This window comes from Genypterus blacodes, unplaced genomic scaffold (genome assembly GCF_046128005.1).
Source record: "Genypterus blacodes isolate CSIRO-AG114 ecotype Tasmania unplaced genomic scaffold, CSIRO-AGI_Gbla_v1 ptg000058l_1, whole genome shotgun sequence".
In the NCBI taxonomy this organism is placed as follows: Eukaryota; Metazoa; Chordata; class Actinopteri; order Ophidiiformes; family Ophidiidae; genus Genypterus; species Genypterus blacodes.
In genome coordinates this window covers 5,294,951-5,310,597 of record NW_027466870.1, presented here as the reverse complement: position 1 = coordinate 5,310,597, position 15,647 = coordinate 5,294,951, and the positions used below count along the sequence as shown (strand labels likewise).

Below are 15,647 nucleotides of genomic sequence, written 5' to 3'. Positions count from 1 at the left end.
CGTCGTATGTCGGTTTCGTCAAGTTGGAATCGAAGGCCGAGCAGCGCCGCATTTCTTTGGCGTGCCCATTTGCATGTCGTGCCTCTGCTCTTGTCTTGCCCATCGCTAACTATGTGCAGCATGTAGGAGGTAAACAACAGAGCCATTCTGCTTTGTTTCAGCTGGGGCACAGAGGAAGCATCGTTCAGGCCGCGTCCACACCCGGCCCACTGAGCCCACGGGTGGAGAGGGATCTGATCTGGGTCCAGCTGTGTGGCAGAGGACTTCTTGGTTTGTGCTTCTGTTAGAGATGTAAAGTCACAATGTTTACGCAGCCAGAAACGGTTTAGTTTTAGTTTTTATTCTAGTTTGGCAATGCATTTCATAAGCAATCTGTTCTTGTACATTCAGTATGAAAACATTCTATAGGCATCCATTCAAGAGTGCATCAAATTGCTACATATCTACTACATACAGTACTTCAAGTCATTCTCTTTTCTCATTGCTTTTAAGGTTGTGGGGCCGAATCCAGCGCCCACTTTAAAGGTATTTCTCCATGGAAATGTATATGAACTATATTGACGTGATGCCAAGCTATGAGTCTACTACAGTGCAGTACTGCGCCCTGATTGGATGGTCCATTGTAGGTTTCATGCGTACCCAGATTGTCTGCTGCAGGGCAGGGTGATAAGAACCACTCAGAGTCCGACCACGTCTCCCTCTAATTGTGAGTGGATGAGATGGATGCAGACCTTGGTTGTGGTCTGGTTCGCCCTTTTTCTTTATTTGCTCAGAAACCCATGGCAGCACTGATGAGAAGTGCTGGAGAGAGAGAGCTGCGGTCAGGGTTAAAAAGATGGGAGTACTGAGGAACACGTGTTCTAAGTGATATTCTCCAGGATGTAAAAGATAAGTTCCATCACAATGGGCTCGTCGTTCCTCTTGCGCCCCCTGCTGTGGATGACTGGGATCAGCACGCTGTCCAGGGCGTTGAGGTACTGAGCAGGGAGGGGCTGCCCGTTGCTCCCAGCCACAAATCCCACCTGGAATTACAAAACACACCGATTCTCAGACTGTTACTCATGCCATCTGTAAAACAAAGACATTTCACCCACCGAAGCACATCGGTTTGGAAAGAAAGAGGGTTTAATATGAAGTTTTACAGAATACAAAGCTCCTTCTAACCCAATATGTGGTCAAATTAACATGAGACATTTATTTCTGACCTCTTGGGGGTCAAAGGTGACCCGCAGCCCCAGCTTGGCCATCCCGTCCTCCTTCAGCAGTTTGAGGTGTGGACACAGTGCCAAGCAAAAGGCCCGAGCAATCCGCTCAGTGAGCCGGTTGTGTTCGGCAGAATCTGTGACGCCTCCCTTAGGTTGATCTCCTCTCTGCAGGAAGAAAACCTGCACAGCACAAACACACACATGTAAAGCGGGGAAACGGCTTAGAAATGAGAGTATTATTGTATTTATCAAGGGATCATAGACACTCACCTCTGTCCAGCGGATGATCTTCCCATTTTCTTTGTATTCTGATTTCTGGAACATTTTGACACTGATGATGGACTCCATGGATTTCCCATCAATGGGACTGATAATGCTGGGAAACAAACTCATCCCAGTCATTCACAGCTTTATCAACACAGTCATGGTGTTATAATGTTTCATCTGGTGGGTTTGGACTAAACACTAAGAGAGAATTCTGTCTTCCTAATGTGCCTGCTGCTTCTGTCAGGCTGAGCTTCACACAGATGGACACACACTCACCCCTTATTCACACTGCATTTCTCCTCCAGCCACTGCACTTGGACAAGCTCCTGGGTGTCCGACTGGTCAAGTCGCCCACAGGTGACGGTGTAGTCTTTCATCTCCCGTAGCGACCGGCGGAGCTCTGCCATGGTCTCCACAGTGATCTGCACCATGAGCCCATCTGGGGAGAGGGACAGCGATACAGGAGAAACACACAGACACCAACGAGAAACACACATGCATGGACACGCACACACTCCCTAGACAAACAGTCTATTGTAATGTACGCAGACACACACATACAAAGATCAACACAATCTGAATAAAATAATACTCGAAGGATGTGAACATGCACTCTACTTTAAGTATGAAATTCCTGTAAGAGGGCCGTGTGCAGCCTGACTCTGACCTCTGACCTCTGAGTGGACATCATACCTTCGACGATGCTTGACTTGGCCAGATATCCTGCAGAAGCTTTCAGGGCACTACTGAATATAAAAAAGCACGATCCAGTAACTGCAACAAGAAACAAACGCATGATCAGAGACGATGGCTGAGGATAAACAGAAGGTGGATCAGTCTCTGGAGGACAAACACTACAACACAGTGCCATCTAGTGCTCTTTGAGTAGAACTGCACCACACATCTCTGAATAACTTCATCACTACTGCTCAGGACATCGCTTCAACTTCCTGTAACAGTTGTTTAGTCATACTGCACCTTTGCGTGGTTGATTGTGGATGCTGATGGCTTGGGTCTGGTACTGTCCATCATCTCCTTGAACACATATGAGGTGGGAGTCTGCACTTTCATTGAAACACGCTCCTATGGCCAGGACATGATCGTTGGACTTATTCAGAGCTTTCATCATCTGAGGACGGACAAGTGAGCAAACGGGCAAAGGTGAGACGAGATGAGGATCCACTGTGTGAGGCGTTTGAAGGGTTGGGTCTTACCTCGTTGTAGCTACTCTTTGGTATCTTTATACAGGTCCTCTGAGCCTCCAGATCCACAGTGAGTCCTGGCACTGCTGGTAGGCTGTAACGGTAATTCCTAAAATCCTGGAAGACAGAACAGGAGGGAAGGCGTCAATATTAAAGAAGGGAGTTGTTGATCTATGTTGGGAATGAGTGAGATCTCATACACACCACCAACAGTCTCATGACAGTGTGGCCTATCTCTCCAAATAAGGCCTTCCTAAAGCGAACGCTGTACAGAGGACAGGGGTAGACTGGAAGGAGAAGAAGGTGGAAAGCAGCTTTAGACATTTTAAACTGGATAATCAGACTTTAAAGGAATCCTACAGAGCGATAAATAAGAAAGCAAAGCTATCAGTGCGCCTGGCTTACATCTGTACTCGGCCCCCAGTCGCAGCATGAGGCGTAAGGGAAAGGCTTTGGCCCACGCCACCTCCGCTCTGTGGACCAGCAGGCCGAAGAGGTAGGGCTGGTTGGGCAGAGGTAGACCTTGAAGGGACTGCAGAGTGGAGCGCACGTACAGGAAGCCGGCGTGATCCTCGCTGCCCAGGAAACTGCCGCTGAACAGGGACAGCGACAGGTGGGACACGGACTTCCCTACAGAAACAAACAGGAGAGATGGCAGAGAGGGGAGAGTTGTAATTGTACACACACACACACACACTCTGACCTTTTGGATCAGGGTAACCCACTTTTGAATTTGGTCCACTTTAGCTGTGAGTATTTGCGTGCCCTCGTACTCAGAATCACACATTCCTTTTCCCACAGTATCCATATGATTTAACCATTTATTGACATCAGAATGTGCGATTCTTGAAGGCTTTTTGGACTTTTTGGAGGAATTAAAAGGTCTAATAGACACATGCATATGAGGCCGCTTCAGACCGTCACATTCCAGCCTCTGACCTGTGAGGGAGTCCCTGTACAGCTGGATGAAGTGGTTGAAGATATCTTTGGGGAAGCTCTTCTCCTCAGGCAGGCACTGGAGGAGCACCACCACCTCCACTAGCCCCACGGCGTGCATCCCCTTTGACGTCACGCACCAGCACTTCCTGTTTACATCTGCAGCGCAATCAAAGCACAAACGCTCACAGGTCTACAGAGATGTTTGATTTGGCATTTTATCATTCAGAGCGGAGAAGGATAATCCGTACAGTTGACCAGCTTGACCATGGCGAGCAGGTTGGCGTTCAGGACAAAGACCAGCGGCTTGGGTCTGCCGCTCTCCAGCTCCTGGATCAGCAGCATCTCAGAGGGTTGCTCCTCCACAGTGTAATCTGAGGGAAATACACACACGCCTTTAATCGAGCAGGATCCTTTAAAATTCCCGGAGGAGAACGTTATCATAAGGTCTGATATTGCAGGAGTGGAGATGGCTGCAGACCTCCTTTGACCCCGGTGGAGGTGAGGATAGGCGGCAGGCCTTCCAGGGGGATGAGGTTGGCCGAGCTGCTGATGTGGCTGCTCACTAGAGCCGAGGTCCCCCATCCGTACGGACCGCAGGCCTCCTACAAGGGATTCCAGAGGAAACACGCGTCAGATTTTCTGGATACAAAGTAGGAAAGTTGTAACAGAAATATGCGCCAAGATTTTTGCTGCCATCTTTTCTGAAAATGACAAAAAAGTCTAAGGGTGATGTCGTGCTCTGGGTGAGCCCCACATTGACGGGCGGCTTGTGTGGCCGCAGGGCTCGTGGCATCTGCGGCGAACAGGTGGGACTTTTGATCGGCCCACCCATGGCTCGTCTCATCAGCGGAGAGAAGGTGGGCCCCCTCACTGGAGTGGTGGGAGCAGATTCTGACTGCTTGTTGAGAATGTCGTCGGCAAACCAGACCCTCCTTTTTATCCTCGGTGGTGTCCCTAATAGAGGAAATGTAACAATAACTAATGTGTCATTTCAATCACAAAGATATCCGCATTTTTAAATATGTATTCTCACTTTTAACCAGGGTTGAATGACAGGAAACACAAACCCGCCCCTCCTTGCCATCCAGATGTGTAAGTCTGAACTTCAGACTGGAGCAAAGTGCACAGAAAACCTGACAGCACACACAGAAACACACAGACAGACACCAGCATCAGTAACGCCGCCTGAGAACTGAATCTGATCTACAGGAACGACTCGTTTCCTCACCTTCCCACATGCACGACAATGGTGCCTCCTCTTGGTGAAGGTAAACCGGACCCCACACTTCATGCAGACCTGTGCCTGAGTGTCAGGGATCCACTCTGGAGCCACTTCCCCAAGTGCAGCCGCTCGCTCCTTGGACAGAATACCAACAGGATCTGCTTGGCAATCGTTGTCAGGATCCATGGGCGAGGCTGTGCAGTCCCCCACCGCTCCCTCCTCCCCGGCTCCCTGGCTCTTGTTAGAGTTTGTGTCATCTTGTCCATTCGCTCCCTGAGCCTGGTTCTGGGCCTCCCCGCACAACTCCTCAAGTGTCAGAGAGGAGGGTGCTGCAGTCGCCTCCGAGCCGGCGGACTGCTCCTGCTGCTCCAAGGCGCTCTCCTCCAGCTCCTTCTCCTCAATCACAGAGTCCTCCTTCGACGGGAGCGACTGGGGCTTGGTCTCTTCCGCCTCCTCCTCCGGCCAGGCGGCCTCGGCGGGGCTGAGCATCAGGGGACTGGAGGACTCCCCAAAACAACTCTCCCCCCATGTGGAGATGGAGGTCACAGTGCAGCTTCCCTCCTCCAGCTGCTTGAGCATCCTCTGAGACGGAGAGGGTGAGCCCTTATTGGCGGCGTGCTCAGACGGCCTCTGCTCAGGCTGTCCAAACCCACTTCGGACCATCCCCTCTGGAGGGCCTTTGGACGGGGAGCCCGGTCTGATTTGTCCACAGCCCAGTCCCGGCTTGGTGACGTCTCCATCCTTCAGCACCAGGAGGCACGGCCTGTTCAGCCAATGGTGCTTACTGTCCTGTAAAGATGGATTGTCTCCTTCATCTGGAGGGGAACGCAGTTACATCATAATCACCCAGGCGGACTCAAACTCTCTGCCAAGCACACACACACTGGCAAACCCCCCATGCATGCACATTAATAATGACTCATTAAGTGGGGGGGACTGTGTTCATATGTGTAATGACCATTTAACAGCATGTGGGCATTTATCTCATCACCTATAACACACCTCAGAGCTCTCACTCATCTCTAAAGGCATCATTAGCGCTGTGTCGCCCTTGAGAGGTGTGTTTGAGCTGATAACCAAGTGAAAGACAGAGTGTGTGTGCGTGTATGTGTGTGTGCGTGGACTAAATATTGCTGTAGAGGCAACAGCAGCACTCAGACATCTTTACGATACCACAAATCATCTCTGTTCCCTAAAGCACCAAGGTTATTTTCTTTTTGTCTTGTAATTTTCCAGGAGTTTTGCTCCGGCTTGGTCAGGATCCATCGGCTGTTATTGGGCAATAAAGCCCACCGAGTTGCTGCACTGTGTGAGATATTACGCCATCAAATTAACTTGTCTTGATTTGTTTTACTTGAGCAGCTTCATGACGGATTGAGAGCTCCCAGTGCGACAATCTAGAACCTTTGCAGCTTTAGATTGGCTACAAACATGCAATAATGTGTGTGCATCTATGCTTTAATGGATGCAGATTGTCAGCTGATCAACTGGATGTGAACTCAACACTCCCACTATTCTGCATGTCAGGTGCATGTGTGTGTGTGTGTGTGTGTGTGTGTGTGTGTGTGTGTTTTTAAATGCAAATACTGAGGGGTGATGAGGCATTTGGTGCTGGAATGGCTTCAGTCAGCATCATGAGCTCTGGATGTGAACAAACACACTTCCTCTGTGATTACAGTCCATTACAGTTCTAAGCATGTAGTAATGTGAGGGAGAGTGAAGCTACGTGGCTGCTGAGAGATGAAACCAAGAGTGATTCATAGTTCATGGGTTCAAATCTCAAACAAACACAAAATGGGCACTGCAATCCGGGAATTGAAAGATTTTCAATTTGATTATTTCACATTTTACTTTCATTAGTGTGTTCTTCGTGCTGGCAGATGAGTTGTTAAAGCAAAACAACTCATCTGCCGGGTGAAACTGCATTGCAGCTCCATGCCGGAGCTCTGAGCTCAGGCCGGGCTGCGTGCCTCCTGCCCCGGGCTGAGCGGAGCAGGTTTCCCGGTGTATGAAGCGGCGGAGCGGCGCTGCACACACACACACACACATCCAAGCCGAGTGCGCGCACTTTCCCGGGACAGTGACGCAGTCAGCACACGTGCAAATGTTTCATCCGCTCAGAGAACAGCGAGGCCGCCAATGCGACACTCAGCGAGCCGCTTCATCATGACACCGAGCGGGACATCACACGGAGATCGAGCCTCTTTAGGGAATATTTACGAGTGTGTGTGTGTAAAGCCTGTGTGTGTATGTCTGTGTGCGTGCGTGCGTGCGCGGAGCCTGTCGTTCAAACGGGAGCGCGCGCACACACACACACGTACGTATGTTTCAGATGCGGAGATGCTCGGGGAGAGAATGCTGGATCAGCGGTTTTGCTGGCCAACAGACGCGCAGAATCATCATTTCGTAACGCACCGGCAGCGGACGTGGAGTAAAACAATCATACCCCCACCCCGCTGCAATACGCGACGCTTACCTTCAGTTATCGCTCCTAAAAGACTCTCGTTCTCGTCGTCCCGGGCGGTGAAGAACTTCAGCATTTTATCCGCTTACATTTGGTGTGAGTGTCGAGCTAAAGGGATTTAAGCAGCAGCGGCAGTGCCTTGCTCAGCAGCGAAGGATGGGATGTGATCTCCTCTCTGCCCCCCTCTGTGTGATCTCCCTCCTCCCCTGTTTCTCTGCAGCTCTTTGAAGAAACTCAAGAGGTGTGCACAAATGTCTCTGCCCAGCGTGATGTCTCCACCGCCTGCAGGACAGCAGGACAGCAGGACAGATAACGAGCCCTGCACAGACTCACGCTGTTATGATGCTGTGCCTCTCCAGTGAGTCATCTTCATTAACTGAGACCATTCAAGTGCAAATCCCCCCCATGACAGAATGTTGGTTTGGGAATGAAATCATCACAAATCATCAGAAGAACCTCAGCAAAGACCACAGCACCATGTGGAAAATGTTAATGGGCTTTTATTTCTGTTTCATAAACAAAAAGATCATTTTAAGACTAGCATTAACCACCAATGACTCACAATGAGGGGAAGGGGCTTATTCGTTGCGAGGAGGGGGGGGAGAGGAGAGTGTTGTTTTATTTAAAGCACAGGCCAGTGTGACTGGGACATCGCTGGTCATTGGGAAATAGAAAAGTCTGTGTGTTTTGAGGGGACAGTGTCTGATATGTGATCGAGCTAGAGTTAAAACACTGCAGGGGTCTGCTTTCATTCCAGTCCAGTTTGTGTCTGAGGAACCTCCAGTGCATCAGTTGGCCTCATTCTTTGATGCTTCATCAAAGTTCTCCACCAAATCTGCAGGACAACAAGACAGAGGAGTTATTTTGTTTGAAACTCCACAACTAGAACCTGAAAACACAAAAACACCACAACTCTGGCTGATATTCAGTCAAATCTTTACTTTTCAAGGAGGAATAAATGGAAATATATGCAGAAAACTACAGACTGGTGATGTTCAGGTGTTGAAGTTCCACTATAGGAGAGTGTGTATCTATGTTTTACTTGAATTCCTGCTACATCACCTTCAGTACAAACATTTACATCTTTATTCATGACCCGTACCTGGAACATCGTCATCCTCTTCCTCTATATCTTCTGCCTTTGGAGCCTTGCTGTCAAGAGCTGAAAAGTAAAAAAACAAGTTTAGTTTTGTTTCAAGAGCAATCGAACACTGCACTCGTCAAATACTGTGAAATGAAAACGGATCATAAAAGAGATGAAGTGTAAATATACTGCAGCCTGAAAACAGTTGTACAATAATTCTGTTTGCTATTGAATAAATAATAATAATCACTCATAATACCCACATATGAATAAAATACATATTAATTCATAACACACACAGCTCTTCATCTAAATGAGGCTGTATTTGGAAACATTTCCCTGTTAGATGTCGTGATGAAGACGATACAGACTAGCTGTGTTATTCAACATAAGGCTCCTGTATGTCCTCTCACTCTTCCCTCAAAGGGTCCCGTGCGTGTCGGCCACACCCACCTTGACGGGGGAACTGTTCGGCCAGCTTGCGGAGGCTGCTGAGGCTGTCTGCCCCCAGCTGACTGAGGATGCCGGGCAGCATCTCGGTCAGCTGCTTGGTCTCTGCGTGGCCCGTGATGGCGAAGGTGTTGGCGGACAGAGAGGCTTGGACTTTGGGGTTGTTGAAGTGGATCACCGTGCCGTCATCCTTTATCATGTTCACCTGAGAAGAGAAGACGTACGGGTCAGCACACCGACACTGGGAAAAGGCTGCAATCGGATCAAACCATCACATTTATGTCCCTCAGCTCATTTACCTCCTCAATGCCTGCAATGTTGTTGACAGCCAACTTTTTCAGTGAACTCTGAAGCTTTTTGTCGTCAGCTGTTGCCGTTCTGTGCACGACCTTCTTCTTCCTGCGTGCAGAGCCCTAAAAATAAAACAAACTACGTTCCAAGTTCAATGATAACTACACAGCTCTGTCCCAGTAGTTCTCAGTGCATCTGCAGCTACTTTTCCATCCATTTCAACCATTTAGTGAACTAAATATTGAACACAAGAAGCTTCCAGGGTCCAGGATGGCAATTTGATTGTTTTAGTCATTTATCAAGTCAAACATTTACTGGCTACAGCTCCTACAAAGAGTGTATATTCTGATGTTAACCCTGTTTCATTTGATACCTGCAACACAGAATGATTCAGTAACAAATATACAAACATCAGGAGATAACTTACAACAGTTTTGAAACTCAAAATGTGGAGAAAGAGAAGCTGCAAGAGCTTTATTATAATAATTAACAACAAGTTTGTCATTTTACTTGACTTGAAATTATTTGGCAAGAAATCTAAAATAATTTGAAAATGTAAATCTTAGATACATTCTAATGCACCTAATGTATGACATCACAACAATAGCAAGGCTTATGCTGTCAAATCTGGACTTTATGTTGGTTTATTTATAACTAATAACGCTGTAACACTTGTACTAGTTTGTTACTAAGGCGCATTGGTAAGACCTGCGTTTCCAAGGTAACCGTTCCAGTTCCCTAGGTGTCTCCTCACCTTTCCTCCTATCCGGACTTGGGCCTGAAGTTTTGCCAACTTTTCTTGATTCATGTTCTCACCTAAAACATTGAGAAAATAGCGGACAAAGTTGACAAAACGAGTTTAAGCAACGCCGTGCTCCTTCTTGTTCCACTTTGACCTGCTGCCATTAGCTGAAGCTGGATTATGAGCTAACACGCCACAAAGATCACACACAGATCTGACATTTACACTCAAGTCAAACAGGAAATAAAACAATAACAACCTAATAAAAGGTGAAATAATGTCGATGTGATTGGAAGTGGTGAAACAGTATGTGCTACTAAACCTGCAGTGTGTGTGTGTGTGTGTGTTTGGCTAACCAGCTGCTCTAATGAAAACAAACACACTGCATGTCACTGTGTCCGAGCAGATCTCGGCCCGATACACACGCGCGCACGCACGCACGCAGGCAGGCAGGCACGCGCGCGCGCGCACACACACACACACCCCACGGCATCTACATGACACACACACGCACGCACACACATTACTCAGCGCAAACCTGGTAAAATATCCTCAGAAGCATGCGAGAGTGAAAGATGGTGGGGACGAGGAAGAGATTACGTCACACACCATATGGTTCTTCTTCTTCCTCGTTTCTGATCAACTGGAAGGTTATAGGGTGTTGTGCTGCCACCCTCAGGATCTCTTGGGAATTACAGCAAACCGCTACACGTTGGCAATTTTCTGCTTTATTGACCCATCGTGGTTCAGAGAAGAGACACGTTTGACTGTTCAGTTTGTATTCGAGTGTGTGCTGCCTGTTACACACTTCCCCTTACCTCAACCATTCCCATCCCAGTGCCCATTGGTTGAGAGCAGACTGTCTGTTTTTGGACTGTAGGTGGCGAGCAGAGCACAGGGAGAATCACCATCAAACTTCAAATGTGTAATATTCCAGCTGCACGCCACAACACACACAGACAGACAGACAGACAGACAGACACACACGCACGCACACACACGCGCGCACACACACACGCACACACACACACACACACACACACTCGGGAGATGAGAAAAACATCATATAATTCATAGGAAATGCTTTGCTATGAAATCTTCTCTGTTCAGGTTGCTGTTTTAGAGCACATGGTAAATTATAATACACTAAACTCCAAATGATCCCTACTGTTAATCATTCTGGATCCTTGGTGCTTTCTTGTCTCAGTCACTGCAAAAGATTCCAGAATTCAGAGATTCCAGAGTCCTGAATCATGTTCAGTCTCCCAAATGTTTACTTGATAAAGTCCTACTCACTTTCACATCCAGTAACCGAGCATTTGAACAAGACGGAAGAAATGTTATGGCACGTTACAAGTCTGGAATGAACATAAAATAAATTAGTAGATGAGCCAGAACCTCATGCAGACTTGTGGAAGAATGAATTGGATATTCCAGTGCAAACACACAATCGGTATTTTACATTTAGTTTACATCTGTGAGTTATTTACAAGTGAATATTGATTGGATGCGAACATGTGTGTCATATTACAGCTTCACACTCCTGCAGATGTTTGTGCTGAATGTAACCACACAAGTCTCTCAGAGAAAACAAAGACCAACCATAGAGGGAACCTCCTTTGAGCAAATACATTGAGTAAATACTCTTCCCGTGTGGTTCAGGACACATATCTGAAGTTGCATGTTGAACTTCCAGCAACATGAGAACAGAGACAGCAGTAATATTTCCAGTAGGAGAATCCAGACTGGAAAAGAGCCCGAAACAATACATCTGCCTGTAATTCTGTGTGTTTTCTAAGCACTGTGTTTGTTTCCCAGAATGACACAAGCGTGCATAAATCAGAGCTGCTTACACTTCAACATATACTGTGAAGACGCCACAACATTTCCAATCCATGTGGTGATTTTCCGACTCCAAAGGCAGCATGAAGATGAATATTCCTTATTCATTCCTACCATTCATTTAACTGTCATTTGGAATAGTCCGTTTTAAAATGTTTCACCCACTCCTGCAGTGCCTTTCTGTGTTTCTGTGCTCCCTTGATCAAACACTCAGCCCAGGCCTCAGCTGATACACTTGATTGCAGTGTCCGCCAGTCGTACTTGACCCAGACAGCGGCAATCAGACAGGCCAGCACCTGAGTTGCTGGTCTCCACCGAGCTCCGGATGGTGGCGCGTTTCCAATGGTGAAGGTTGTTGGAATGTGTGCCCCAGCAGCTGTGGAACAATATGAAGATCTTCCTCAGCACAGCCTTCCTCAGCAGGATGTAGACCCACGGGTCCAGGATCTGGTTCCACGTGGCCATACGCACCACCAGGAGCAGACTGAAGGACGCAGACTCACCCTTGGCTTGGGTTGTCAGTGTAATGACGTGGATCTGGAGAAGCAGCGGGAAAAGAATGGAAAGTGAAAAAAGGACAAAGAAGAAGAGGCAAATGATCTTCTTTGATTATTATCATTATCATCTATTAATGTATACAGCAGCTCACAATCATCTTTCCCACATTTTCCCACATTTACTTTCAAGGAATTAACAACAAAGATTAAGACACAAAGCTTTAGGATTAATTCTCATAAATTACTATTTTAAAGTTTATGTGTTAATGAGATTACAACATACTGACACTTTCTATTTTTGTCTATGGAATTTCCTGCTGTGCCCCTTTAATTTTGAGTAATATTACATGAAATTCCACAGCCATGTTAGGAACGTCTTCTCCGCCAAAAACCACCAAATATGATAGTGATCTTACAAAATCAGCTTAAGCTACAAGGTATTACACATTCATACATCTGTCATAGGCCACAACAATCCAAACCTAAGATGAGTAGGTGTATACGTCACACATAGTTCTGATCATGACAGCCAGAAGAAGAGGTGAAGAAGAAGAAGAGTCATGTTACGGAGAGTTTAATAGGTGGAGGTGGGGCAGAAAGAGGACTTGCAGTGCAGCCAGGAGGGAGGGATGCACACTAGGCCAATATTTTTGTTCTATCCTGAGGTGATGTATGAGTGGATTAGAGTTTCAGCAGCAGCAAAGATGATAGATGGGCCAGATTGCAAATGAAAAGCAGCAGACAGAAATTCTTAAACGCTTGAACTCTCTGGAGCACATCACTCAGAATGGAACCTGCCAGGATTCAGTCTTATTGCAATGGCCATTTCATCGTCTCTGATATGAGGTGTAGTTACGCATGTTCACAACTCCATCACAGTCTGCTGCAAATGAACAGGCAAGGCATAATGATCACACTTTTCTATATAAGTTACTGACAGTTAGAAAGTAGACTTTAAACTAAAGGATGTGCACTCTTCAGACTCTTACTAATGTATGCCAGAGTCTGTTACAGCGCATACATGCAGCAACAAGTTTAATGTCTAACTGGAGAATCTTCAATGAGCAAAGTACGTTTAGGTACAGGGATTCTAAAGAAGGAGGTCAAGGCAGAAGCAGGCATCCCACAATACAGGCAAAGGTCAAAAAACTGGACACTAACAGAAAGACTCAACAGAGAACAAAGGCTGGACCAGTAGAACAGAACTAGGGGACAAATCTGGCAGAGATTAAGATGGAAACTTTATACAGAGCAGTTTATGAAGAGATGAGGATCAGGTGTGTGATGAGTGCAGGCAGGAACAGAGAGTTATGCAGGACGGGCAGAGACTGGTTGGCTATGAAACCACAAAGAGGTTTGTAAACACGGCAACACAGTCGCTAATTTGAATTTGGAATACAGTAATGAAGAGAGATGGGCGTTAACCCTGATGAGATGAGAGCAGAAAGTCTCCTCACTTACCAGTAATGGGCCCCAGCAGATGCAGGACACCAACATTATGGCCAGGAGCTGGCAGATCATCTCTAGGTGGTAAGACGTGCCTCTGCAGTGATGCTTACGCCGCAGCCTGGACTGCAGCAAAGCACAGCTCGTCAAAGTGTTGCAAACAATAGAAATCAGGAGGGCCAGCAGACCCAGCAAGGAGAACAGCAGAGGCAGGAGGATGTCCAGCCAGTCTCTTGGATCCTCCATGTTGAAGAAACACCAGCTCCTCGACCTCTGAACCTCGTAGGGCCTCCACAGCAGCACCGGCAGTACAGCCACCAAGGCGGCCAGCAGCCAGGTGAGCCCCAGCAGCTTCTTCATGTGCTGTGAAGTCATGGCTGTGGAGTGGAAGATGGGCCTGGTGACGCCGAGGCAGCGCTCCACCGCCATGGCACTCCCCAGGAACAGCGGGCTGAGGCCGAAGAACACCATGCACACGCCGAAGACGGAGCATACGACGTGGTGAGGGTCGAAGCTTTCCCATCTTTTGTCTGAGCTGTAAACAAAAAGTACCAGGGAGCCGTTGATGAGGTGGCCAAGCAGGTCGGTGACCACCAGGCTGCTGGCAAACAGCAGGAACGACGCCTTGGACTTGATCCGGATGCGGTGGTAGGATTTGATCAGGATGAAGAGGGCCAGGCTGTTGGAGAAGATGCCCACAGTCATGGAGATGATGGAGGCTGTGATGGTCAGTTCCCTCTGGCTGCAGGTGCTGTTGGCAGATCTGACCTCTGACCTGCAGCCTGTCACTGAGCTCCCATTGACTGACATGGCGAAACCCTGAATGGAAGATGGGAGGGTATCATCATTGATCATTGACTGAATTTATATTTATTAATATGTGTAAGTATTGGGCAATTATTAAAAATATGACCCAGCTTCCCTGCATCCCCGATGTAAACAAACCCTCAAAAGCATGAGAACACAATAATAAGTTCCATTATATGCTATTAATCATATATTAAAAACAATTAAAAGGTAATAGCAACGTTAAAAATTAAGTTTTGGAGTTTGGTGAGGGTGCTGAACTTTTGTTTACTCTTTAATCTGAGCCAATAGTTCACTGGATGGAGTGATTTTGGCGGGGATTTCTCATATTTTCCCAGAAAAACGGGACTCATATCAAATACTGCGCAAGCAAAATTCTTTATCAAACAATAAACAGTAATTAAAAGCTCGGTTTCTGATGTGGGTGTGCCGGGAGAAGTCGTATTGTCTTTGCCACGTAGTGCCGAGTAGTGTATCTTATCGATGATGACGCATATTTGCCGTCTAAAAGAAGAATTTGAGTAGATAGGTTCAGCCACATGTATGTAAACACGCCTGTAATAAACATTAGAATGTTCTGAAAAGACGTTTGAACTGCAGGGAATCGACCAAACGGAAGTCTTATCGGAGTGAGTCTGTCTTACCTTGGTTAGGCTCGGTCCTCCCTCACACATCTCTCCATAAGTCAACAGTGTTCTCGCTGTCCGGGTTTTAACATCGCCATGAACGCACCGTGACGTCTTGTTAATCCAGCAGTAAACGCCATGAAGTGTCCCCTAATTGGTTCCGCCTGGGTTCCGGTTTGAGACCCTGGTGCTGGTGCGCGCGCTCCGTCGGTGCCAAACATGGAGTGTGTAAGTGTGTGAGTGTGTGAGCGCACAGAGCAGCAGCGCCAGTCCTGATACATAGCGAGGTCACTTCATCATCATCATCATCATCATCACACACACACACCTCACACACACGCACCTTACAGGAAGCTGTACATTTCTATCTTATCTTATCCTATCTTATAATTGGAGAGTTTATATGAAGTATATGTTCACATTAAGTTGCAACAAGCTCCATTCTTACATTCGCCAACAAACTTTGCATTTCATTTTCATAGGTCTTTTAATTCTTTTACATAAAATTAGCAGTTTTATTTTTGATTTGCATAACTAAATTATAATTGTGGGAGACATGAATG

At 47.0% G+C, this 15,647-nt stretch overlaps 3 protein-coding genes across 3 annotated transcripts; all 3 read right to left on the bottom strand.

Annotated features, from left to right (window-relative positions):
• Positions 1–412: 412 nt before the first annotated feature.
• zfyve9b (zinc finger, FYVE domain containing 9b) lies at positions 413–7,375 on the bottom strand. The gene is made up of 16 exons (XM_076153127.1): positions 7,312–7,375; positions 4,842–5,650; positions 4,695–4,746; positions 4,368–4,567; positions 4,092–4,215; positions 3,862–3,984; positions 3,614–3,769; positions 3,080–3,304; positions 2,879–2,961; positions 2,687–2,791; positions 2,451–2,601; positions 2,166–2,246; positions 1,749–1,911; positions 1,476–1,581; positions 1,206–1,385; positions 413–1,022 (listed from the first exon to the last, which is right to left on the bottom strand). Exons 1-16 carry the CDS (start codon positions 7,373–7,375, stop codon positions 861–863), a joined length of 2,784 nt encoding a protein of 927 aa, XP_076009242.1. The 3' UTR covers positions 413–860.
• Positions 7,376–7,783: 408 nt separating this feature from the next.
• btf3l4 (basic transcription factor 3-like 4) lies at positions 7,784–10,492 on the bottom strand. The gene is made up of 6 exons (XM_076153628.1): positions 10,405–10,492; positions 9,879–9,940; positions 9,133–9,246; positions 8,837–9,038; positions 8,402–8,461; positions 7,784–8,134 (listed from the first exon to the last, which is right to left on the bottom strand). Exons 2-6 carry the CDS (start codon positions 9,930–9,932, stop codon positions 8,088–8,090), a joined length of 477 nt encoding a protein of 158 aa, XP_076009743.1. The 5' UTR covers positions 9,933–9,940; positions 10,405–10,492; the 3' UTR covers positions 7,784–8,087.
• A 398-nt stretch (positions 10,493–10,890) lies between these two features.
• Positions 10,891–15,269, bottom strand: ptgfr (prostaglandin F receptor (FP)). The gene is made up of 3 exons (XM_076153416.1): positions 15,103–15,269; positions 13,667–14,470; positions 10,891–12,245 (listed from the first exon to the last, which is right to left on the bottom strand). The coding sequence occupies exons 1-3, from the start codon at positions 15,130–15,132 to the stop codon at positions 11,931–11,933; spliced, it is 1,149 nt and encodes a 382-aa protein (XP_076009531.1). The 5' UTR covers positions 15,133–15,269; the 3' UTR covers positions 10,891–11,930.
• Positions 15,270–15,647: the final 378 nt, after the last annotated feature.